This window comes from Suricata suricatta, chromosome 1, assembly GCF_006229205.1.
Source record: "Suricata suricatta isolate VVHF042 chromosome 1, meerkat_22Aug2017_6uvM2_HiC, whole genome shotgun sequence".
Classification (NCBI taxonomy): Eukaryota; Metazoa; Chordata; class Mammalia; order Carnivora; family Herpestidae; genus Suricata; species Suricata suricatta.
In genome coordinates, this window is record NC_043700.1 from 46,307,859 (window position 1) to 46,332,256 (window position 24,398).

Consider the following 24,398-nt stretch of genomic DNA (forward strand, 5'->3'; position numbering starts at 1 on the left):
ATTTTTAAAACCTCAGTCAGCTAGAGAGATATATTTCAGATATAGGTTAGAGCATTCCACTGCTCTCTTTTATTTGTTTGTTTATATTTATTTATTTCCACTGCTCTCCTTTAAACTCTCCAATGGCTACTTTTCTCACTGAAAATAAAATCCAAAGTTCTTACCCTGGCTGACAACTGATATCGGCAAGCAATGGCTCACCACCCATTTTTGTAAATAAAGTTTTATTGGGACGTGGTCACATTCACTTGTTTACATATTGTCTATAGATGCCTTTGAGCTACAACAGCAGAGTTGAGTAGTTGCAATAGAGAGCACATAACCCTCAAGCCTAAAATATTAATAACTAGGACCTTTACAGAGCTGGTTGCCAAACCCTGGCCTAGCCCTCTCTGGCCTTTCCTTCTGTTACTTTCTCCAAGCCTCTCTACCTCAGCTCACAGTCCTCTTCACAGTTGTAAAAATGCACCAAGCACACTGGGGCTGCACACTTTGGGACTCGGTATGATATGGTCTCTTTGCCTGGAAGGCTCTAGCCCCACAAAGCCACTCCTTTCTCCCTTATTTCTTTTGGGAATCATTCAAATGTCCCCAAAGAGGACTAGTAGAGAGGACTAATAGGTCATCCCCATTCTGGTGCCTGTATCTGCTTTGTTTGCACTTATCAGAACCTGAGATATTAGTATACATATTAACACCACCCCTGGATACAAAATAAGTTCCAAGAGAGGGACTTGTTTTTGTTTCCCCAATTTGCTGAATGAATTAGTGAGTAGCTGTTTAACAATGGATGGACATGGATGGATGGATGGATGGATTCCAGTTATAAAGACAATAGAGATTTACTGGCTAGAATTTCATGTCTCAATTCCAAACTCCAGTGGGGAAGAGAAGGCTTCCAATTGATCTGATGTGTACAGGAGGTAATATCTTGGGTCTGTGGCAGTAAATGCCCAAAAAATGCTGTAAATAGGGCTGGCAGATTGGTTCATATATCCACTACAATGGTCTTTCTAGATGAGAGAGATGTTCGGAGTCACCAGAGAGTTTTTAAATATGAATTTTCTAAGTCCCATCACAAATTTATGGAATTAGAATCTCAGGGACTGGCCACTGCCTCAAAGGACTCAACCTGTGCCTACAGAATACCCATCTGGCTCACATTCCCTGGAGAATGATTATCAGAATCACTTAGATTGTGGGGAGTCCCAGGGCATGAGGTCATGTTATAGGGTATGGAAATTCACCAGATACACAGTTTTAAAGCGTCTATGAAGGGGTGACAAGAGAAAGCTGGATGGGGCAGAAGAGAAGAAGAAGTCTGTGGGCGGGCATCGTGTGGCTGGGGAAGGCACCTAGCACTCCCATTTCCCCTATCTAAACTTGACAGTAACTGCCTCTTGTCCATCTCGAAACAGAGGTGGCCTCTTGGAGAGCGGGGGTTTGTGTCTAAGTCACCATTATATCCCCAGTGCCTACACAGAACCTAACACAGAGTGGGAGATTAGTAGATATTTGTGGAATGAAGGCATGAATGAACTGATGCCTAGAGAGTACTCAAATGAGATTAGTAATCTTCCAGGTCACTTAATATAAAGACCAAATAGGAAGTTGACTGGAAGGAAGATGGCCATTCATAAGTAATAACATGTAGGAGGGTAATAGAATTTCAGTTGGCCCAAAATAGAATTCCCTGGATATTCTTGGGCAAGTCACTTGACCTCCATGGGTCTCACTTTCTTCATTTAAAAACAGAGTCACATTGAGAGATCTCTAAATTTACCTAAAGCTCTAAAATTCTAGCCTAAGATTTATGAGCTTAATAAACATATGAACATTTGGCTAGCTGTAGAATCAGAGATTATATTTTTGTGTCTACATTAGTGAGGTCTGCTTTCTAGGATTTAGAAAGCAAAATATCTGTTCAACTTCATTTTCATCATGGCTTGAGTGAATTTTGGCCATTCTTCTCTCTGGATCTGTGGAATTTACAGGCTAGCCAGCATTTTAATTTTAGAGTTTTGTATTTTACAGGGAGTTTATTTGTCTCTTAAAAGTTGATCTTTTATGTAGCATATGAGTTTTCCACTTGGTAGCACATGAGCCAAGCACATAGGCATTAACGATGGCATTTATCTCAAGCTGGAAGATGATGTCTGCTCCTACCATTTGAGTATGATTTTTTATGCCTAATCTGCATAACCAAGTCTATTTTAACAGTTAAACTAAAGCATTTATTATTGAAGATTTTTTTACAATTATAAAATGAATTGATGAACAATATACATGAAAGGGAAACCAGAGACCAATATCTCTCATGAACATAGATGCAAAAATCTTCAGCACAATGTTAGCAAATATAATCCAACAACTTGTAAAATGAATGCATGTTCATCTAATAGTACTAGTAGCATTTTATTTAGCACTACTGTGGATAGGCACTACACTAAGCTCTTTACTTATTTCATTTCTTCCTTGAGAGAACTCCTTGAGATACAAGAATGTTTACAGTTCACAAATGAAGCATCCAGAGCACAGAAGTTAATTTGTCTAAACTCACAAAGCAAATCAGAAATGAAAACGGCTTCTTACTCCTTAGGCCATCCTCTGAACTACCACATTGTATACAAAAGTTCAAACACAGGAAACCTGGAAGAATAAAAACATATGTGTGGATATTCACCACCCCCAAACAGCACTGTTCACATTTTGATATATTTCTTTCTGGATTTATTTGTTTCAGCTCCTAGCACTATCATTCTTTGTATATGATTTCATATCCTATACCTCCCATTTATCACAATAGAACCATTTTCAAAAAGTTTTCCAAGTTCTTTAGAGAATTTTTAAAACTAGCATATAAAACTGCCCTCCCATTATTTTCATGGCCCTTTTCAAACTATTTAGATTGGCTTGCTGTGAGGACTTTGCCATTTCTGAGTTTCTTTGTACACAGGGTACTTCTGTATTTTGAGTCATTTTTTTAATGTTTGTTTATTTTTGAGAGTGTGTATGTGTGAAAGGGGGAGGGGCAGAGAGAAAGAGGGACAGAGGATCCTAAGTGGGTTTTGTGCTGAAAACAGCAAACCCAACAGGGGATTAGAACTCATGAACCACCAGATCATGACCTGAACTGAAGTTGGATGCTCAAGCCACCCAGGCAACCCTCTGTGTTTTGTTTGAGTCATTTCTGCAGTTTATGCTTTGTCCTACTCTGCTTTGGCTATTATAACAAAATATCACAGACTGGGAGGGTAAAAATGACAGACATTTATTTATCACCATTTTGGAGAGGAGAAGTTCAAGATGGCAGTCAGGTTCTTGTGAGGGCCTCCTTTCAAACCTGCAGATGGCCACTTTCTTGCTATGTCCTTATAGGGCAGAGAGAGATCTCATCTCTCTCTTGTCTCTCTTATAAGGGCACTAATCTCATTGATGAGGGCTTCGCCTTCATGACGTAATTACCTCCCAAAGGTTCCACCTCCAGATAACATGACACTGGGGATTAGTCATGGATTAATCATATGGATTTGGGCTTCATCATATGGATTTGGAGGTGACACAGGCATTCAATTCATAGCATGCATCCACCATAGAACTAAATCAAAGATATGAACACTTTTCCAATTCTTGATATAGCATGTATATCTCTTTGGTAGCAAACTGAGATGAAAGCTCCTCTGGGCAGGGACTTTGTCTTATTACTGCTATATCCACATATATCCATGGCTGATGCATGGAATGGGGCTGATACATGTCACAGGCTCAATGTATAGTTGTTGAATGCGCGGAAAGGAATCATTGAGAGGCTCTCCTATGTAATAATTGCTCTGTGTAAAAGAAAACAAGTACTGCTGAGATGAGTCAGCATTCCCCCTGGGGGCTGTTCCACACTTCCTGGAAGGTAGCATTTCCAAGTATGTAGGGGCCTCATTTTTTGATTGTCACATTGTCATCATGGTCAGGATTACTGGGGTCCGAGGCAAAGTATTCATTGGGCTGTTGGAGTAGAATGGGACCATATAACCAGGAATCGCCCAGCCCCAAATGCCAGCTGCACCCGCTGAGACTTACAGATGTGAGTTATAGAACATTATGGTGAAATGATCACCCAGAACCCATCACCCTGTGTGAGAAATAAAATTTCACCAGTCATGTTGAAGTGACTTGCATGACCAGCCTCTCCTGTTCTGGTCACACACTACATCCTTAAAATAAATCAGAAAACCATCCCTCAAAACACACTGGGTGGCTCAGTCAGTGAAGCATCTAACACTTGATCTCAGTTCAGGTTTTGATCTTAGGATCTTCAAGCCCCACATTGGGCTCTGTGCTGGGCATGAAAACTACTTTAAAGAAATCATCCCTTAAAGACTTATTTTAGTAGGGTGATTTTTCAAAGAAGCATGTGAAATCCACCTGGTACTTTCCTAATTGATCTGTAAAGGTCTTCAGTCTTCCCAAATTTCAGTTGGGCATCCAGTTGGCCCTTCCTTGTGGTTTATTAGTAAACCCAAACATTTGACAGAATGGTCTTATTTTAAAAGAATATTTTGATTTCTCAGAGACACCTTATATGTTCTGTTCAGATTTAAAGAGAAGGACTCTTGTTGCCTTTTTGACCTGATTTTTGCACTTTCTTAGGGCTTTACTTCCTGGCTCTAAGTGTGGCAGACAGGAAGAGGAAGGAGCTTGCTGAAGTGAGCTTTTGCCCTGCGAACATAAGACCTTTCATGGCTTGCTTGCTACAAGCAGAAGGAAGTCACTTTTCTCTGCATTATTTCTTCCCAGCAAACTTCTTCATGGCCATCACCTGACATCCTACAAGGGTCATTTATCACACTTTCAGCCACCTGCTGCTGCTAGTACTGGTTTCGGCTTGGAAACGCTATCAGATCCCTTTTCTAGAAACTGTTTTCTTCAACCACCTGTGCTCCCTGTACAGAGCTAAATGGCTGTTGAAATACTGGCAACCATGGCTCCCTCTTCTTCCCTTAGCCACTATCATGGGGTGAGTCTCCGAAGGTCCCAGTTTTCTGTCAAACACAGAGAATCTCAGGACCCTCTGGCCCAGGTACCCTTGAATTCCATATTAGGCTCTGAAAAAAAATTTTTTTTATTTTTTAAGTTTATTTATTTAGAGAGAGACAGAGAGAACACATAAGTGAGGAAGGGGCAGAGAACAAGAGAGACAGAGCACACAAGCAGGGGAGGGGCAGAAAAAGTGATAGAGGATTCAAAGCAGGCTCTGTGCTGACAGCACATGTGGGGCTCAAACTCATGAACCACATGATCATGACCTATAGGATCTCAACATTTATATCTCAGTTATCGACTTCTTGAGTTAATTAATCCAACTCCCCAAGATGGCATGCCTATCCCTTCTCCTCTGCCTGCCCATCATGATATGGTCACCATTTATTGAGACCTACTTGGTTCCATCCACTGTGCTAAGCTCTAGGTATCTGTCACCCACATGAAGCTGGCCAGCCTACTTTTCCCTTGAAGCTAGTCTCAGAACAGTCCTGAGACGATCTCCAAAGGATACTAGTCTATCATCTAAAAAGAACTGAAAATCAAATTAAAATTTTATTCTTTTCAGGAGAAAAATGACATTGGAGTTTCACTTTCTAGATAGCAAAATTTCTTACAATTCTCATAATCATTTCTTAATATCCATTTGGGTTGGCTGCTATCCAGAAACATCTTTACTTGCACTTTCAGATTCCTGAATTCTGGCCTAGGGAGCCTCTTTTCTTTCTTCCCTCTATTAATTATTTCAAGATCTGTTCTTTTTCTTCCTTTAGTCATTGTTTGCTTCTTTTATGTAAGTCAAATCCAATTGGATTGAGACCTCTCCACTTTACCTTTCCCATCACCAAGTTTATGCTACAGAAGTCCAAGAATTGTGTGGTACACAGAAACCCCCTTGGAGGATGAAGGAAGAAACAGTTAAATGCTTACAATTTAATACCTTCTGTATTTATTTATATCACATACTACCTTATTTAGTCCCACCAAAAATCCCACAGTGGAAGAGATATTTTCCCATTTTACAGATGAGGAAATAAAGTTAAGTGACCTGGCCAAGATCACACAACCATCATGGCCTAATCAGCACACTTGATCTCTTAAACATTTAGACGATGAGTCTTTGTCCTTTATCCTCCATCTATGTCCAAACTTTCCCTTTGTATAAGGAGACCAGTCATATTGATTAGGGCCCACCCTAATGACCTCATTTTAACTTGATTAGTCTGTAAAGACCCTATTTCCAAACAAGGCCACATTCTAAAGTCCTGGCAGTTAGGATTTCAACATATCTTTTGTGGGGGAGCACAGTTCAACCCATAACAGTATCTTACCAGATGTGTATAAAAAGTTCTTTGGGAAAAAAAAAAAAGTTCTTTGAGGACCCAGGGCAGGAAACAAACTCTATCATTGCAGGTCAGGGAAGACCTCACAGTGCAGACTGGGTCCAGCAGCTCACCAGAGGAGAGGAGAGGAGAGAAAGAGGAGCTAAGGGTTTTCCCAGCAGGGAGAGAGCATGCTCTCCTTGGCCAGGGAGGCTGGATGACAGCACATCCAGGCGAGAGGGGAAGATAAGACTCTTATGCCTCAGGCTAAAGACTTTGCAACTATCCTAGCACATAGCAAATGAAAACCAATGTGGGTTTCAACAAAAGTCTTCTGTTTAAATTTGCCCTCAATCTCACTCAAAGTGGAACCTTTATAAATAGAATTTAAACAGGATATCTTCAAACTAAGGCTTTAATTTATTAAAAGTGTAAATTCAGTCATCTTTAAAAAGAGGAGCATTTTGGGGCACCTGGTGGCTCAGTCATTTAAACATCTGACTTTGGCTCAGGTCATGATCTCATGGTTGGTCAGTTTGAGCCCCGCAATGGGCTCTGTGCTAAAAGCTCAGAACCTGGAGCCTGCTTTTCAGTGTCTTCTTTTCTCTCTCTACCCCTCCCCTGCTCATGCTCTGTCTGTTTCTCTCAAAAGTAAATAAATACTTTTAAAAATTTTTTTAAAGAGGAGCATTTTGCCTTCCCAGAGCAAGGAATAAGGAGTGAGATCAAGCCAGGAAAGCAACGTGAAGGTCAGTACCCCACGTGGGAGTCGCATGAAGCAGACCCTGACCTACTGGTTTGCACCCAAGGGCTGCATCAGTGGGTCCTCCCAAGAAAACTCTCCTGGGGACAGTGACCCAAGCTGGATCAGGCAGAGGGAGAGGGTGGGGTGTGTAGTTGACCCACCACAGAGAACTCCACAGAGAGTTCTTGTGCTGGGATGGAAAGACAGGGACTTTATTTTTTTTTAAGTTTATTTATTTATTTTAGAGAAAGAGAGAGTATGGGGGAGAGACAGAGAGAGAGATTAGAGAGAGAGAATCCCAAGCAGAATCTGCACTATCAGCACGGAGCCCAATGTGGGACTTGAACTCACAAACTGTGAGATCATGAACTGAGCCAAAATCAAGGGTCAGACACATAACCAACTGAGCCACCCAGTTTCCCTGAAAGGACAGGGCCTTTAAGCCCCTGAAGTGAAGGGACCCTGATGCAGACTGCCCCCAGGAAGGGGTGTGACCTTAGGCAAGGTGTGGGCAATTCCAATGGAGGGCAATGAAATCATCTCAGTTGTTTCTAAAAACCCAGTCACTAATATGAACATGTTTAGTAAGCTCAAACAGCAACAACAAGATTAGGTGTTTCATTTAAAAAAAAAATTAGGTGAACCTGAGAAAATCGTGAGCCTACAGCGATTACTGAAAAAGTGATAAAATGTGACTGAGGTACAAACATAGACCTTTCAATCAAAGGAACAGAAAAAGAGAAAGAAACAGCCCAACACATATAATCACTTAATGTTAGATATCCTTGTGAAAACAAATTTACTTTAAGCCATACCTCACATTAGATACAAAAATCTATTTCAGATAGAAAAAGAAAATGTGCCTGAGTACCAATTAAGGAGAGAGAAAGTGGCCTCTGTCCTTCATTGCTTGGGAAACATTTTCTTTTGGGAAATAAATTATCCTGGATGTGGATGAGTCTTCAGTCCAATCTCTTCTTTGTTTCTGGTCCACAAGAGGAAATGCTAGAGAATAGAGAGGCAATGGTGGTTTGGGGTCTTTACACTACTTGATAAAACAAATAAATCAATGTTAGTCAAACAGGAAGAAAAGCCATAGAAATTCCACTGTATGCAAGAAGACGTGAGCCAGGGGCAGTGTGAGGGTTTGCTTTTCAGTAACCTTCCCAAGGCCAGAAGTGAAGGTTTTCCTCTAGCAAAAGAAATAAAATAAAGAATATATCCTAGGGCACACCTGGGTGGCTGTCAGTTAAATGTCTGACTCTTGATCTTAGCTTAGGTCTTGATCTCAGGGTCCTGAGTTCAAGACCCACATCGGGCTTCATGCTGGACTTGAAGCCTACTTTAAAAAAAAGAAAAACAAAAAGACAATAACAACAACAACAACAAAAACCATCCTGGGCTTATCTAAATAACAAGTGATAAAATTAAGGCAGCTTTTTTTTTTTCTGTCACATAACTTATGGCAATTTAGTGAGTAGATGAATGTCTTAAACTGTTGGTTTTAAAATATGATTTATTAACAGAGAAAGAAATATTAATGACAATTTATGAGCTGTGGGCAGAGGGCTGGTTTTGCTGCTCCCACCATTTGCTGGAGAAGCTGTGAGAACATCAGAGAAGAGGCAGTGAAGTGAGGGGGGCAGGGCTGATACAAAAGCCCTCACGGTGAGAGATCATGTCAAACAAACCTCCAAGTTCCTCTTCTTGTAAACCAATTCCCCATCCCACTGTGGACCCCCTACGGTTAAGCCACTGTCTTCCTTCCACCCACTGAATAGACACTTCTTGAGTGGGGGCTCTGTGTGTGCACTGAGGCTCCCAATGGTGCTTTGCAAAGTGAGTATGTCACAGGAAGTTGCTGCTGGTTTGAGGGAATGAACGTTCTGCAGCTTCATACGAGCAGGGCAGTGAACAGCACAAAGGAGACTGGCTCCGGGAGCTTGTCAGCCTATTAAAGTATATGTCAGAACTGGGTTTGCGTGACTCTAAAGTTAGTGCTCTGGGTCGCCCGTGGTGGGCAGCCTTGTTTCCCCCTGTAGGAGCCTGAAGGGTTTGTTCATTTTGCAGTGCAGATCTGACACAACACAGTTCTGGAGCTCACACACACTTTGCAGGTTGAAGGCATGGTCTCCAGCAAGATACCCCTCCTCAAAACCCAGTCACAGGCTCCAGGGTTCCCAGAGCACTCACACTGCTGACCCCAGGCTGCAAATTTGGGAGTTCATGCCACTCCTCCCCCAGATTTGTTAATTTGCTAGAATGACTCACAGAACTCAGGATGATTACAATTTTATTATAAACGATGCAAATCAGGACTGGCCAAATGAAGAGATGCATGGGATGAAGTATAAGACGTCCCCAAAGACAAAGTTTCCATGTCCTTAGGGCACATCACCCTCCAGGCACATCAGTGTGCATCACAAACCAAGAAGTTCACCTGTACTAGAGTTTTTATTGGGGTTTTATTATGTAGACATCATTGATCAGCTGATTGATTGATTGGTTGACTCGTAGGTAGTGTAATTTGACTCTCCAGTTCTCCTCCTCTTCCTGGAAGCTAGGCTGATATAACATGGCTCAAAGTACCAAACTTCTCATCACATGGTTGGTCTTTCCAGCAAAGTGGACCCCCATCCTGAGAATATCTAGGGGCCCACCACGACTCACCTCATGAAGATAAATACAGGTGTGGTCCAAGAAGCATACCATGAACAAAAAAACAGTACCACTTATGAAATCCCAAGGGTTCAGAGGCTCCCACCCCAGAATCAAGGACAAAGACCTGCCAAATTATTTATTATACAACACACTTTCATCAGTAACCAGTGAGGTGATGTGGTGGTAGGTGGAGATGTCTCTCTCAGGCTTTTCCCTCTGGGAAGAATGATCTCCAGGTAAGAATCTGCCCAGCACCAGGCAGCCTCTCAAGTAATGCATTTTATGCTTAGAAAGCACCCAACTTCTTCCTCACCTGGAGATGAAATCTATCTTCTTGTGAAAATCCGCTGGATAGAGTCTCAAAGAATTTCTACCCCAAGGATCTAGAATGAGTCTTACCCTACCTCCATTACAATAGAAATTGATTACTTTTCAGAAAGAAACCTAGGGAAATTTTTCCCACGAGCTGTGCCCTGGAGAGTTTCACCAACCACAGAGCAAAGAAGGGGATTCGACGTGGCCCTTCTTAGAGACTGGGTGGAAGAGAAGGTGTGAGGCTTTGTCTTGCCTGAAAGAAATCTTATTCATTCAGTATGGTACCTTTACTTCTCATCTCCCTCACCAGAACTTCTCTTTTGATTTTGAAGTTACTTTAAACATAAAAATGTTGAAAGAATGATACAAAGAACTCCCATAGTACCTTCACTCAGATACTCAGATTCCCCAATAGTTCTGTAGCCCTGGAGCCGGGGTGCAAAAGCACCCCGGCTCCAGGGAGGCCCCAAACAGACCAGGCTCAGCTACTCACTGCTGACAAAATTCAAAGGCAGAGAGAGAGACTAGTGGTGGCAAAACAAGAAAGGAATTGATTTCAGTGAGATCAACACTGAAACTAGCATCTCAAAGACTATCCCCCGAAGTGCTGGAAATACTTCCAGATTTAAGTAAGGAGACTATGGGACAAGGGTCGGTGGGTCCTGTCTGGTGGCAGTGACGGTCAGGTGGATCTTTGCCTCGGGGTCAGTCACATGGGGTCTAGCTGGCTCAGTGTGGGTCCTATTACTTGAAGGGGTAGTTTCCCATTCCCATCCTGGGATGCTTTGCCCATAGAGTCTTTTGTTTGAGGTAAGAGATAAGCTGGAAGGGAAAAGAGATAAGCTGAGAAGAAGGACTTCATAACAAAGTTTGAGGTCAATGGGGCACCTGGGGGGCTCAGTGGGTTAAGTGTCCCTGTTGATCTCATCTCAGGTCATGATCTCATGGTTCATGAGTTTGAGCCCGGAGTGCCCTCTCTCGTGCTCGTGCTCAAAATAAATAAACTTAAAAAAAAAAAAGAAAGTTTGAGATCAAAATGAAGGTGGTTCAGTCCCCTTCGGTTCAGTCTATCATGTGCCATATTTAGTAGTTCAGTCTCTTTGTAAATGGGCGTGCGCGCCCGTGCGCGCGCGCACACACACACACGCGCACACACACGTTCACTGTCATTATTCTTTTTCTGATCAATTTGAAAGCAAGTTGCAGCAATACCACTCACCCAAAATACTCCAGTGTTTATTCCCCTGCAAGGACACCCTCCTGCAGAGTGAGCCTGCAACCGTCCAAAAGAGAAAGCCCAAACGACTGCAACACTACCTCTGAACCATTCACATTTCACCAACTGTCTTTCCAGTGTCTATTTTTTTCTATCTGGGCCAGAAGCACACATCTGCATTCAGTTGTCATGTCTGTGGTGTCCTCCATTGTGGAAGAGGTCCTCAGTCTGCAAGGCTGCAGGCCTTTTTGAGGAGGTGGAAAAAGGGGAATCCTCTGCAATACGGGTGGGAATGCAAACAGGCAGCCACTGTGGAAAACAGTGTGGAGGTTCCTCAAAAAGTATTTCTACTTCTGGGTATTTATCAGAAGAAAATGAAACACTAATTCGAAAAGATATATTCATCCCCATGTTCATGGCAGCCTTATTTACAAGAGCCAAGATATGGAAGCAGCCCAAGTGTCCATAGATGGATGAATGGATAAAGAAGTATGGTATAGATACACAATGGAATATTACTGAGCCATTAAAAATTCAATCTTGCCATTCATGACAACATGGAGGGGACTTGAGAGTATTATGTTAAGTGAAATAAGTCAGAGAGAGAGACAAATAGTATAGGGTTTTACTCATATGTAGATTCTAATGAATAAACAAATAAACAGATAAATCAAAACAAGACAAAAAACCAAGCTTATAAATATAGAGAACAGATAGAGGGAAGGGATGATGGGGGAGGTGGACAAAATGGGGGGAGGGAGTCAAAAGGTACAAACTTCTAGTCACAAAATAAGTCATGGGATGTAAGCCAGAGCATGATGACTGCAGTCAATACTACTGTGTTGTATATTTGAAAGTTGTAGAAGATTAAATCTTAAAAATTCTTATAACAAGAGGGGCACCTGGGTGGCTCAGTTGGTCAAGCTTCTGACTCTCAATTTCGGCTCAGGTCATCATCTCATGGTTTGTGAGTTCAAGCCCTGACAGCACAGAGCCTATTCCGGATTTTCTCTCTCTCAATCTCTCTCTCTCTCTCTCTCTCTCTCTCTCTCTCTCTTTCTCCCCCTCTCCTGCTTGTTCTCCTTTTCTTTATCTAAATAAATAAATAAACATTAAACACTTTTAAAAAGTTCTCATAACAAGAAAAAAATTTTGTAATGATATGTGGTGATGGATGGTAATGAGCCCTATTGTGGTGATCATTTCTCAGTGTGCACAAATACTGAATCTTGTTGTATGCCTGGACAATATAATGTTATGTATTAATTATGCCTCAAGTTTTAAAAAATGATAACAGTTAGGGGCTCCTGGGTGGCTCAGTTGGTTAAGCGCCCAACTATTGATCTTGGCTCAAGTCATGATCTCATGGTTTGTGGGCTTAAGCCTTGTGGTCGGCAAGTGAGGAGACCCGTCACTCTGGGTTGTATAACTAGACTTGGCCATGAACTCTTGGCAAGAATATCTCAGAAAAGATGCTGTGCTCTTCTCAGTACGTCAGGGTGGGAGGTATTTTTTGTCTACCTGTTCTTCTACTGGTGATATCAAACTTGATAACCTGATCATTTGTGTCTTCCAGGCGTGTGTGTGTATGACTAAAGTCTGAGGGAAGATACACTGAAACAATGTCAATATCCTATTCATTATCAGATCTCTACCCTACAGCTTTATCATCCATTGATGAATCATGCCTGAACCACCAACACTGAGTTTGTTGCCAAATGGTGATTTCCTGTTTCCATCCTTTCTTCTACTATATTTGCTAGTTGGCATTCTATTGTAAGGAAGAATATTCTTTTCTCCTCCATTTATTTATTTATCTATCTGCCTCAGATTCTGTTTTATTCAGTGAGATAAATTCCTGTCATTATATATTTTTATACTTAAGTATCTGTGCTATGCCAGCTCTTTTAAGCTAATACTGTTTCCTTGTTATATATCCCCAACATTCTCTAAACACTTCCCTTTTTTTTTTTTTTTTTTTTTTTTTACAAAAAGACATTGCAGGCTTATCTTGTGTTTTCTTTGCCCCAGACCTGGAATCAGCCATTTCTCTAAAGATCCCTGAACACTTTTAGTGCAGAAAGATATTTGGAAACTAAGACTCAGTGTTTGGTGTGCAAATAACTATCTTGGTGTCATTGACCTCAGGCTCTTTCAATGTGCTCTCAATTGCACATGCTCATTCCTCATGGGTACATGGCTTACAGGAGTGTGCTTGCTCACTCGCTCTCTCTCTCTCTCCCTGTGCCTCCAGCCCCCTAAAACTATGAGTTCTCACCAATACTTCCAATTCCAATCCCTCACCTAAAGGTTCACTCTAGCCTTTTCCTCTCCTTATTTCAAGTACTTTCTCCAACATTAAGAAGCCCATTTCCCATTATCTTTAATGCATTTACTCCTTTCCTCAGTCCCCCTGTGTGTAAATGTCATCTTCACCACTCTGGCATCTCTGCCCCTGGCACCACCTCCTCCTTTGCTCTGTTCCTGGCTTGCACTACCAACTTTCCAGCCTCAGGATTTTGACCTTGGCCATACCATGAGCTCCAAGGAGGGAGGGGTGTTGAGGAGAGATAAAAAAGTAGAAGAGGACACCAGGGTTTGGTTTGATTTTTCAGGGCTTTCTTTCTTTTTTTTTTTTTCCCCAGAAGTACCAGAACCTCTGATAGAGCCCTAAAGGAAGCTCTCTGACTCCCAACCCTCTTCCATTTGCAGAAGGTACAGATTTATTCATTAAAATAGTACAGAGATTTCAAAAAAATAGTGGACTCCCTGGGATGGACTGATCATCCTGCTGAGAACAATGATAAAATCTGGGCAAGATAAAAAGGAAATGGTCTTGAAGCCCTGGAGAAAGACCATAACTAGCAGAACCTAGAGAGAAATCTGCTCTTGAGAGCTGAACAGTAAGGACTGAGATATGCAAATTTCTGGGTTTTGCCTGAGGGCACTTTCCAATCTTGGCAGTCTGGGAGGGGCAGAAATCTGCAGCTTTAGTGGCCTGAGACTTTAGAGGTTAGAGGCTGACCTGAACAGCCACAAGACTAAGGAAAATCCTGGAGAAGAGGGAGCAACCCAAGGGCATGAACCCCAAAATAGAAAATGAATCTTAAATGTTTTTAATTTTCAGAAGTATCAAAATAGGTAAACTATTTAGAAATAAATTTAACAAAAGACCACTAAATAAAAAGACCACTAAATAAAACAAAATTTAACAAAACTATATACTGAAAACATTGCTGAGAAAAATTAAAGAAGAATAAAATTAAGTGGAAAGATATATCCTGTTTGCAGACTAGAAGACTCAATACTGTTAAGATGTCAATTTTCTTCCAACTAAGCTTTAGAGTTAACACAATTTCAATCATTATTCAACAGGCATTTTATTTTAATGTAGTTTATTGTCAAATCGGTTTCCATACAACACTCAGTGCTCATCCCAACAAGTGTCCTCCTCGATGCCCATCACTCATTTTGCCCAGTCCTCCATCCCCCATTAACCCTCAGTTTGTTCTCAGTATTTAAAAGTCTCAGTATTTAAGAGCTTCCCTCCCTCTCTGTAACTATTTGTTCCTCCTCCCCTCCCCCATTGTCTTCTGTTAAGTTTTTCCTGATCCACATATGAGTGAAAACATATAATATCTGTCTTTCTTTGCCTGATTTATTTCACTTAACATAATACCCTACAGTTTCATCTACATTGCTACAAATGGCCAAATTTCGTTCTTTCTCATTGCCAAGTAGTATTCCATAGTATATATAAATCACATCTTCTTGATCCATTTGTCAGTTGATGGAGATTTAGGCTCTTTCCATGATTTGGCTATTGTTGAAAGTGCTGCTATAAACATTGGAGTAGACGTGCCCCTATACATCAGTACTTCTGTATCCCTTGTGTAAATTCCTAGCAGTGCTATTGCTGGGTCATAGGGGAGTTCTACTGATAGTTTTTTGAGGAACCTCCACGCTGTTTTCCAGAGTGGCTGCACCAGTTTACATTCCCACCAATAGTGAAAGAGGGTGCCCATTTCTCCACATCCTTGTCAACATCTATATTCTTCTGATATGTTCTTTTTAGCCACTCTGACTGGTGTGAGGTGGTATCTCACTGTGGTTTTGATTTGTATTTCCCTAATAATGAGTGACGTTGAGCATCATTTTGTGTGTCTGTTTGCCATCTGGATGTCTTCTTTGAAGAAGTATCTGTTCATGTCTTCTGCCCATTTCTTCACTGGATTATTTGGTTTTCGGGTGTGGAGTTTGGGGAGTTCCTTGTAGATTTTGGATACTAACCCTTTATCCAATATGTCCTTTGCAACTATCTTTTCCCATTCTGTTGGTTGCCTATAGTTTTGTTGATTGTTTCCTTTCCAGTGCAGAAACTTTTTACCTTGATGAGGTCTCAAAAGTTCATTTTTGCTTTTGATTCCCTTGCCTTTGAAGATGTGAGTAAGAAATAGCTGTGGCTGAGGTCAAAGAGGTTGTTTCCTGCTTTCTCCTCGAGGGTTTTGATGGTTTCCTGTCTCACATTCAGGTCCTTCATCCGTTTTGAATCTATTTTTGTGTATGGTGTAAGAAAATGGTAAGAAAGTTTTATTCTTCTTCTGAATGTTGCTGTCTAGTTCTCCCAGAACCATTTGTTAAAGAGGCCTTTTTCTGCTGGATATTCTTTCCTGCTTTGTCAAAGATTAATTGGCCATACATTTTTGGGTCCAATTCTGGGTTCTCTACTGTATTCAATTGATCTATGTGTCTGTTTTTGTGCCAATACCACACTGTCTTGATGATTACAGCTTTGTAGTAGAGGCTAAAGACTGGGATTGTGATGCCTCCATTTTGGTTTTCTTCTTCAATATTACATTGTCTATTCAGGGCCTTTTGTGGTTCCATACAAATTTTAGGACTGTTTGTTCTAGCTTTGAGAAGAATGCTGGTGCAATTTCGTTTGGGATTGCATTCAATGTGCAGATTGCTTTGGGTAGTATTGATGTTTTAACAATATTTATTCTTCCAATCCATGAGCATTGAATGTTTTTCCATTTCTTTGTGTATTCTTCAATTTCCTTCATAAGTTTTTTATAGTTTTCAGCATACAGATCTTTTACGTCTTTGGTTAGGTTAATTCCTAGGTATTTTACGGGTTTTGGTCCAATTGTGAATGAGATCAGTTTGAGAAGAATGGGTATTAAATCTGCTTTAAATGTCTGGTAGAATTCCCCAGGGAAGCCATCTGGTCCAGGACTCTTACTTGTTGGGAGATTTTTGATAACTGATTCAATTTCTTCACTAGTTATGGGTCTGTTCAGATTTTCTATTTCTTTCCGTTTGAGTTTTGGTAGTATGTGGGTGTTTAGGAATTTGTCTATTTCACTAGGTTGTCTAGTTTGTTGGGATATAATTTTTCATAGTATTCCCTGATAATTGCTTGTATTTCTGAGGGATTGGTTTTAATAAATCCATTTTCATATGTAATTTTATCTATTTGGGTCCTCTTTCTTTTCTTTTTGAGAAGCCTGGCTAGAGGTTTATGAATTTTGTTTATTTTTCCAAAAAACCAACTCTTGGTTTCATTGATCTGTTCAACTGTTTTATTTTGGGGGGGAGTCTATATTGTTTATTTCTGCCCTGATGTTTATTATTTCTCTTCTTATGCTTGGTTTTGGGGTATCTTTGCTATTCTGTTTCTAGTTCCATTAGGTATGCTGCTAGATTTTGTATTTGGGGTTTTTCTAGTTTCTTGAAATGGGTCTGGATTACAATGTATTTTCCTCTTAGGACTGCCTTTGCTGCATCCCAAAGAATTTGGATTGTTGTATTTTCATTTTCATTTGTTTCCATATATTTTTAAATTCCTTCTCTAATTGCCTGGCTGACCCATTCCTTCTTTAGTAGGGTGTTCTTTAACCTCCATGCTTTTGGAAGTTTTCCAGACTTTTCCTGTGGTTGATTTCAAGTTTCATAGCATTGTGATCTGAAAGTGTGCATTGTATGATCTCAATTCTTTTATATTTATTGAGGGCTGCTTTGTGACTCAGTATGTGATCTATCTTGGAGAATGTACCATGTGCACTTGAGAAAGAACGTAGATTCCACAGCTTTGGGATGTAGAGTTCTAAATATGTCTGTCAAGTCCATCTGGTCCAATGTGTCACTCAGGGCCACTGTTTCTTTAGTGATTTTTCTGTCTATTTGATCTATCCATTGCTGTAAGTGGAGTATTAAAGTCCCCTGCAAGGGGCGCCTGGGTAGCTCAGTCGGTTAAGTGTCCGGCTTTGGCTCAGGTCATGATCTCACGGTTTGTGGGTTCAAGCCCCGCGTCGGGCTCTGTGCTGACAGCTAGCTCAGAGCCTGGAGCCTGTCTTCAGATTCTGTGTCTCCCTCTCTCTCTGACCCTCCCCAGTTCATGCTGTCTCTCTCTCTCTCTAAAATAAATAAAAACAGTAAAAAAAAAAAAAACCAACTTTAAAGTCCCCTGCAATTAGCTCATTCTTATCAATAAGATTGCTTATGTTTGTGATAAATTTGGTGCAGAGACATTTATAATTGTTAGCTCTTCCTGATAGAAAGACCCTGTAATTATTATATAATGCCCTTCTTCATCTCTTGTTACTGCCTTTACTTTAAAGTCTAGTTTGTCTGATATAAGTATAGCTACTCCAGCTTTCTTTTGACTTCCAGTAGCATGATAGATAGTCCTCCATCCCCTCACTTTCAATATGAAGGTGTCCTCAGGTCTAAAGTGAGTCTCTTGTAGACAGCAAATAGATAGGTCTTATTTTTTTTATCCATTCTGATACCCTATCTATTTTGACTGGAATATTTAGTCCATTAACATTCAGCATTATTGTTGAAAAATATGAGTTTAGAGTCATTGTGTTCTCTGTAGCATTCATGCTTATAGTGATGTCTCTGGTACTTTGTATTCCTTGCAAAATTTCCCTCATATAGTCCCCCTTAGGATCTCTTGTAGGGCTTGTTTAGTTGTGATGAATTCTTTCAGTTTTTGTTTTTTTTGGGAAAACCTTTATCTCTCCTTCTACTCTGAATGACAGGCTTGGTGGATAAAAGATTCTCGGCTGCATATTTTTTCTGTCCACATTGAAAATTTCCTGCCATTTCTTTCTGGCCTGTCAAGTTTCAGTAGATAAGTCTGATACTACCTTTATGTGTCTACCTTTGTATGTTAGGGCCCTTTTATCCCTAGCTGCTTTCCGAATTCTCTCTTTATCCTTGTATTTTGCCAGTTTTACAATGATATGCCATGCAGAAGATCGATTCAAGTTACATCTGAGGGGACTCCTCTGTGCCTTTTGGATTTCAATGTCTGTTTATTTCCCTAGGTTGGGGAAATTCTCAGCTATGATTTGTTCAGGTACCACTACAGCCCTTTCTCTCTCTCTCTTCTTTTGTAATTCCTATTATATGGATATTGTTTCATTTGATTGCATCACTCAGTTCTCGAATTCTCCTTTCGTGCTCCTGGATCAATTTATGTCTCTTTTTCTCAGCTTCCTCTTTTTCTATAATTTTATCTTCTAATTCACCTGTTCTCCCCTCTGCCTTTTTAATCCACACTGTGGCCACCTCCATTTTATTTTGCACCTCATATATAACATTTTTTAATTCATCATAACTATTTTTAAGATCCTTGATCTCTGTAGCAATGGAGTCTCTGCTGTCTTCTATGCCTTTTTCAAGGCCAGTGATTAATTGTATGACTATTATTCTAAATTCTTGTTCAGCTATGTCGCTTATATCTGTTTTGATCAATTATTTAGCTGCCACTTCTTCCTGGAATTTCTTTTGAGGAGAATTCTTCCATCTTGTCATTTTGGCTAGCTTTCTATCTCTTGTAAGTTGTAAAATCTTGTTATGTGCTCTGCACTGGCAAATATTGCTATATTAAATCATGCAATGCCCAGGACCTGGCCATTCAGGAGGTGTTGGGTTTTTTTTGTTTTTTGTTTTTTGTTTTTTGAAGAGTGTTACTTGCTCTCTGTTGTTATGACTTTGGTTATTTTATTTCCCTACTCATAGTGATGTTTTGGACTCTCCACCATGTGGGCTTTGGCTTATTCCTTGAAGTAGCCCTATTGAGGCTGTCTTCCTAATAGACTTCATCTCCTTTCCTTCCAGACTCTTAAGGTTCAGAGTCCTTTCACTTAAGCCCTTCTTTGTTTGAGAGATATGGGGGGGAAGTACTGAGCCCCCTACTTTTCCACCATGTTCTTCTGGATCTCAACAGGGATTTTAAATAGAAAGTGAGGAGCTAATTTTGAAAAATGTATATGGAAATGCACATACATAGACTAGCATAATAATCTTGGAGAGGAGATGGTAACAGGTTTATGTGATTTATGCTATTTGACTTCAAAATCTCCTCTAAAACTACCATAATACAGACAGTGTGGTGCTGGCAGAGTATAGGCAAAGATCAATAAATCAGAAAATGAGAGTCCAGAAATAAATCTAATCTTATACAGCTAATTGATTTTTACAAAGGCAGCAAAACAATTGGAGAATGAAAGTCAACAACCAGTGCTGAACAACCACAGATTTTTATGAGAAAAAAAGTACATTTTAACTCCTACCTCACACCATACTCAAAAATTAATTCAAGGCAGATCATAGACCTAAAAGGAAAAGTTAAAACTATAAAGCTTATAAAAGAAAACAAGATTGTATCTTCATGATTTGGAAGCAGCCAAAGATTTCTAGAATGCAGAAAGCATTGACCATGAAAGAAATTTTTGATAAAGAAGACTTTATCTATATGACAAGACAATTAATAAAGGCATAATACAGACATGGAGAAAGTATTTACAAAACATATACAAAAGTACTTTTATCTAGGATGTGTAAGGATTGCCTACAACTTAATAATAAAAAGAGAACACGGAAAAATGGGCAAAGAACTGGAACAAATCCTTCACAAAGGAAATTACATGAATGGCCAGATAAAAACATGCTCAATATCACTAGTCATCAGGGAGATGCAAATTAAAAACACAATGAGATACTTTATATAACCATTAAAATGACTAATATTAAAAACACTTAAGGGGCTCCTGGGTCGGTCAGTCAATTAAGCATCCGACTTCGGCTCAGGTCATGATCTCACAGTTTGTGGGCTTGAGCCCCACATTGGGCTCTGTGCTGACAGTTCACAGCCTGGAGCCTGCTAAAGATTCTGTGTCTCCCTCCCTCTCGGCTCCTTCCCTGCTCATGCTCTGTCCCTCTCTGTCTCAAAAATAAATAAAACATTAAGAAAAGACTTATAACACCAAAAGTTGGTCAGGAGGTTGTATAATGAACCTCTCATATATCACAATGGAAATATAAAATAGAATAATCTTAGCAACTTCTTATAAAGTTAAGCATATATCTACCTTTGACAAAGTAATTTTCACTCCCAGGTATTTGTCCAAAGGAAATGACAACATATGTACATAAAAAGACCTGTACATTAATGTTCATAGTACTTTTATTCACAATAGCAAAAAATAAGAAACAGCCCAGGTATCTAGAAACAAGAGAATGAATTATATATACTAAATCTTTCCATTTATGTGAAGTTCTAGAACAAGTGAAAGTAAAAATGGGAGGAAAAAACTGGTTACCTGGAGTTGGGGTAGGCACGGGTATGAGGGTTGACTGAGAAGGGACATCAGGGCACTTTCCAGGTGTCTTGAAAAGTCCTGTATCTTAATTGTTGGCATATGGATTACATACAACCTGTATAGCTAAAATGAGTGCATTTTAATGTCTATGAATCTTATCTTAAAAGAACTGTAGTGGCTCCAGAAAGGAGGGTATCTCTGTTGGTTAAACATCCAACTCTTGATTTCAGCTCAGCTCTAGTTCATGAGTTTGAGCCCCACATCAGGCTCTGTGCTGACAGTGCAGAGCCTGCTTGGGATTCTCTACATCTCTCTCTCTCTCTCTCTCTCTCTCTCTCTCTCTCTCTCTCTCTCTTTCTCTCTCTCTCTCTTTCTCTCTCTTTCCCCTTCCCATGCTTGCTCGCTCGCTCTCTCTCTCTCTCTCTCTCTCAAAAAAAAAAAACTGTAAAAAGTGGTAAAAGTTGAGTGGTGGTTGGGTGGTTAGTAATATAATGGATGAAGTAAGAATGGCAGAGTTTTGGTAATCACTGAAGCTGGGTAATGTGTACATCAGTGTTTATTATACTGTTCTTTTGACTTCAGTGTACTTCATATATGTTTGAAATTTCTAATAATTACAAGGGTCAACACTCTATTTCCCGTGGCCATGCTTCTTATGTGGAAAGTGTGCTAATTAATCCATTAATGTGAGTCCTATCCTTCCGCCTTGCCCAGCCCCAGCGCCCCATGAAGCAGCAGAGTCTTAGTAGCCCACAGAGTTCACTGGCCCAGGGTTTAGAACCCCAGCTTAATCCCATTAGCTGTGTAACCTACATAAGATGTAACACCTACTTCCCTGTGTTGTATGGATTCAATGAGATAATGTATGTAAGGTGCCTAGAGTGCCTGCTATGGATGCTCAGTAATGCTGGCTAAATTGGGAGCCATTCAGAGAGTACTTTTACATGGTGGATGCTCAGTAATTATTAATTTGTTTGGTTGAAATGTGCTGCAGAAGCACAGAATCTGTTCTTTGCCTCATTGTATTTTCTCCTTTGCTCCTCTTCTCTCCTCTCAGTTTCTCTCTCATTTTACCAAATTATTCATTCATCAGATAGAGCCCACTGTGCACCAAATCTTGCACTAAGTGCTAGAGAATCAGAGATAAATAAAAACATTAAGATGGAACCCCACCCTAGAGAATCACACTTCTGGGGGCTGCATGAGGACTGTGGGAGCCTAGCAGGGGTATCCCTGAATCATATCTCTCTATTCTCCTCCCCAGGAGGTCATTGCCTCCATTCTGCTGAGCGGACGGATAGGGCCCAACATCCAGCTGGGTGAGTGCTATGGGCTGAGGCTGAAGCACATGAAGTCGGACGAGATCCACTGGCTACACCCGCAGATGACAGTGGGTGAGGTTCAGGAAAAGTACGAGTGTCTGCACATGGAGGCCGAGTGGAGGTAGGAGAAGAACCCTGAGCTCTCAAATGGGGGGAAAGGAGTGTGGCATGGGGAGGCCCAGGGAAGTCCTTCCTAGGAGCACTTCCCAACCTCTGAGAATCTTCTAGAAAATCCAAGTGGCATTTTAGGCTTAGTCCTCTTACAGCATTCAATGCCTCTATTGGCCAAAATATTGGTGTGATGTGAGCTGATGTTATTGAGCCCTCTCCCAGGGCAGATATTAGGAACATCCCCAGACAGGATGCTTTTGGTGCTATGGAGAAGGAGGAACAGTAGAGCAGGGAAGATAGAGAAGCAGGTCAAGGGCTGATCAGAAAACTTAAGGAAAACCATTGCCAAGAGGGGGATCAGGTGGAGAGTCAGGACTAGTCTTACCACCACTTGCAGGCCACCCCTCTGTCCTCCATGGTCTCCCCATAGTCTTCCACATGACCACAGTGGAGGGAAAGAAAAAACAAGTCCTGAATGGGTGGCCATGAGACTTACGGGCAAACCCTTACATGACCAGCTTCCCTAAGTCAACCAGAGTCTGAATTTCCTGTCGCAGGTATGACCTCCAAATCCGCTACTTACCAGAGGACTTCATGGAAAGCCTAAAAGAAGACAGGACAACGCTACTTTATTTTTACCAACAGGTAGAAGTATTTTACCTTCCTGTCCCCAGGGTCCTATTACCCATCCTTTCCTGGGGAGATAGAAAGACAAAGCCCAGAATTTGGAGGTCTCAATCTAGGAAACTTCTCTGGGGGACATGCCTTGGCCCTTAGGCAGCTGTTCCATCCCGGTTCTCTTACAGCTAATTGAGTGCTGGCTTACCCTGTCCCATATACAGCTCCTTTTGCACTTTTCTGGTGGCTGTTTACTTCTCAGGAGACCTGGTGAAGGGCAGACAGAGCAGGTACAAAGAGAAGTGGTAGTCTTAGCATGCAGACTCTGACATGCCTGGCTTCTGGCCAGCGCAGCCAGCTACTAATTTGGTATCCCCCTGGGGCTTAATGTACCTGCCTGAAGCTATTTCCTTTTCTAGAAGATGGGGATGATAATAATAATACTTATTTTATAGGGTTGTTGTGAGGACCAAATGGTATTATTAGTGCTGGTAAACTGGCTCTCTGAAGAAAAAAATCTCTGATTTATAACACTTGCCAATTTCCATGGTGTAAATATTCCCTACTGTGGCATTTTTCAAGCTATACATGTGATATTATACAGCTTACAAAACTTCAGAAAATTTAATAACTGGCTTTCACAAGCTGTTTGGAGCTGCTCCAACATACCACTGGCTGTAATGCATGTAAAGTGCTTAGCACAGGACTCGGCACAGAGTGCTAAGGATGTATGAGAGGCCATTATTATTTTTTGTCTGGTCTCAGCTCCCACTTGTATCTCCCTCCTGGTTTGCTGAAGACAAATCCAGACGTTTATTGTGGAGTGGATGACATCTGTTACTACTTACCAACAAGACTTTGAATAAATTATTGACTCATCCCCAAATTCCACTTTCTTTATCTCTAAAATGAAGAGTGGAGAGGGGAATATGAATTCCAGCCTTATAAAGCCACAAGAGAATGTGTCTGAAAGTGCTTCAAAAAAAACCCGAAGGCATTGGCCTGTGGAGGCATGATCCTAGAGGGTTCTAGAGGGAGGAAGAGGCAGAGCAAAGGGTGAGTCTCCCCCTTTTCTCTTCATCTGCTACACATTTGTGCATGGTGGGCTGTGTAAGAGAGACAGCTCAGGGCTGCAGGATTGTGTTCAAAGCACCCCCCCCCATCTCTTGAAGCCTAAGGTCAGGGAAACAGGGAAGGAGAGCATGACTCTCAACCTTGATCTTTCTCCCCATCAGCTACGGAATGACTACATGCAACGCTATGCCAGCAAGGTCAGCGAGGGCATGGCCCTGCAGCTGGGCTGCCTGGAGCTCAGGTATGTGGTCTCAAGGACCCTTTAGGGACTAGAGTTCTTAGCCACTTTGGGCTTACCTCCAGGGTGGGAAGCAAGAGTGGGTATGTGAGAGCCAGGGGGACAAGTGGTGGCTGACAGAGGGT

General features: G+C 41.0%; 1 protein-coding gene across 4 annotated transcripts in view; it reads left to right on the forward strand.

Annotated features, from left to right (window-relative positions):
- Positions 1-24,398, forward strand: part of PTK2B (protein tyrosine kinase 2 beta) — a 125,920-nt gene that overhangs the window by 71,721 nt on the left and 29,801 nt on the right. For 2 of the 4 annotated variants that reach the window (XM_029938250.1, XM_029938255.1), the window contains exons 3-5: positions 22,175-22,353; positions 22,901-22,988; positions 24,197-24,276. In XM_029938250.1, the coding sequence (XP_029794110.1) occupies positions 22,175-22,353; positions 22,901-22,988; positions 24,197-24,276 (347 nt within the window). Of the gene's footprint in view, positions 1-12,883; positions 13,015-13,938; positions 14,009-22,174; positions 22,354-22,900; positions 22,989-24,196; positions 24,277-24,398 lie in introns of those variants that run through there. The other 2 variants (XM_029938272.1, XM_029938262.1) reach the window with 2 other exon arrangements.